Source organism: Zea mays, chromosome 9, assembly GCF_902167145.1.
Source record: "Zea mays cultivar B73 chromosome 9, Zm-B73-REFERENCE-NAM-5.0, whole genome shotgun sequence".
NCBI classification, from domain to species: Eukaryota; Viridiplantae; Streptophyta; class Magnoliopsida; order Poales; family Poaceae; genus Zea; species Zea mays.
This window is the reverse complement of record NC_050104.1, coordinates 67452599-67454900: the sequence shown is the minus strand read 5'-3', so window position 1 is coordinate 67454900 and position 2302 is coordinate 67452599. Positions and strand designations below refer to the sequence as shown.

At 46.5% G+C, this 2302-nt stretch overlaps 1 protein-coding gene across 1 annotated transcript; it reads right to left on the bottom strand.

Moving 5' to 3' along the window:
* Positions 1–430: 430 nt before the first annotated feature.
* LOC100284733 (VQ motif family protein) lies at positions 431–1398 on the bottom strand. Its single transcript, NM_001157628.2, has one exon. The coding sequence runs from the start codon at positions 1240–1242 to the stop codon at positions 823–825; it is 420 nt and encodes a 139-aa protein (NP_001151100.1). The 5' UTR covers positions 1243–1398; the 3' UTR covers positions 431–822.
* Between the last annotated feature and the right edge of the window lie 904 nt (positions 1399–2302).

Below are 2302 nucleotides of genomic sequence, written 5' to 3'. Positions count from 1 at the left end.
GAATTAATTGCTAAGACAATTTATTTTATTATCATATTAAAAGCCTTTTGTTTTGAGCTGTAGTTATTTAGCCTTTAAGCTGAAAATTTTGCTTTATAGGTTTTGGTCATTGAGGCTATGTCCGGCGACTCTCGTATCTCATTCCTAGTGGTCTCACCTTATATTTTAAACTCTATCTACAAATAGCGATGTTTAGAATATAAAACAAAGTTTTATACCACTACCTACCGGGGATAACCTGACTTTTGAAAATAATAGCTTCTTGTAGCATCATCCTAAAAATAAAAAATCGCAACGAGCTTTTTAACTTTAATTTTATTTTTTCAAACAATTTTCCTAGTTTTTTAAAATAAGTTTAATAGCTAGGCTGCTAGTTTCAGATTTTGTGTTCTAACTAACAATAATAAGATCTTGTAAGTATATATACGTTCAGTCATTCACAAGTCACAACCACGGTCAAAAAATCAAAATTTAATAAATTTGACAACCTGTATGAGAAAAATATCTATGCATATTGCACACATGATCTGTGTTTAGCCCATTACAAATTTGACACGGCAGCATTTAACTGTCGTTGAGAGAACTCGTGGCGTGAGTATGCAGCTACATGAATCAACAGTACAGCGGTTGACAGACAATCCATCTCGATCTGTCTCCTTGCACACCTAGCTCTTGGTCATCAATGTGCCCAGCCCAACTCGCTGCGACTGCGACGTGGCTGGCAAATTGGCAATGGCAAACTTCAAGTATCCGCGCTTCATCATTCATTCATGCATTCCGAAAACACCACCAAGGCGCAAGGACACACCACGCACCGTGGTTTCAGTAAGGAAAGACGCTGGCGCCGCCGTCGGGCCGATTGCTCGCGGCGGTGGTGTAGAACAGGTCTGCAAAGTCGCAGAGCTCGTTCATGTCCTCCAGCCGAGGCGCCGCCGCGAGGTGCTCTTGCTTCGGCGCCGGCATCGTCGCCAGGTAGCCGCCGGCAGCCTGTAGATCTGTCCATCCAGTGGTCTGCTGCTGCCCAGCGCCAATGAAGGTCGGCCGGCACGGGCGCAGGCTTTGTGGCTGAGGATGCGCCGGCGGCTGAGTCGTCTGCGACGAGGCGGCTGGGGACTTGCCGGTGAGGCGCTGCACGACGGCCTTGAAGCTGGCGGCGTCGGAGCTAATGAACTGCGTCTCGATGAACTTGACCTTCACGCCGGCATCCTGCGGCCGCCTGGTGCCCTGAACTTCCATGGCCATATGCGCTCTGAAGTCTGAACTCGAAGAAAGCTAAGCTAGATTGATCAGAGGTCCAGAGCCGCTGCTTCCCCTCTTGGACTCGGAGACCAGGCGGTGTCAACCAAGACCTATATATAGGCTAGCGCAGGTTCGATCGACTTTCTTGCGTTGTGATGTGCTGTAGAATTGGCTGCGGAAGCTGCCCGGGTTTTTATAGGTTCAGGCGTTCAGCTCCCGTCCACGCAAAGATGGCAACCAGGAAGAAGCAGGTGTACACTTTACACACACTTCCAACTAATTCGCGGGACCCTGCATACTTGGGGCCCAACTGTCAGTAATACAAACTCAGTGCGAGTGCAAGGCGGTTGGTGAGCTCCGTGCGGGGGCGTTGGGAGGCTGGTCAAAGGTGCGGGTCGCCACGGAACGGCGAGCGGTCAGCCGGAGGGGGCGGACCGGCCGGGCGGTCAAGCGCTCGTGCGGAATAGCAGCTTCTACAAGCAGTCTACTACTAGTGTCGCATCAGGGCAGTTCGTTCTTTTCCTGCTGCAGCATCGCTGAACACCTTCTCTTTTCCGCCATTCTGCACGCAAGTGGCCGATACAATAGATTTTACTGGAATCCAACCCTATCAGTGCGTGAGTGGTGCACATCGTTCTGTTGAATTGACCGTGGAAACATACCGGCCCTAATGACGTCATTTCCTACTTCCTCGCATTTTGCGGCACGGTGACAGTAAAATACGAGGAACATTTACATTTCACCTATTAAGATCTTGTTCGTTTACACCAATCCAGCTCTATATTAGCATAGATTCAAATTAAATTAATGTCACAATTCATAACCCAAAATAATCTAAGCTTAATCAAATTTTTTTATTCGATTAAACCCATCAAAGATTATAATCCACCGCTTTGGAAATTTTTTAAACTATAGAAGACATAGATTATATCCATAGCCCATTAGATATGGAACAAATCCATAAAGATATTGCATAATTTTATATTAGAATACATGGATCAAAAGAATAAGTAGCTTTGAGAGAAACATGGATTAAATGATGGATTTAATCTCGCTACGGGAT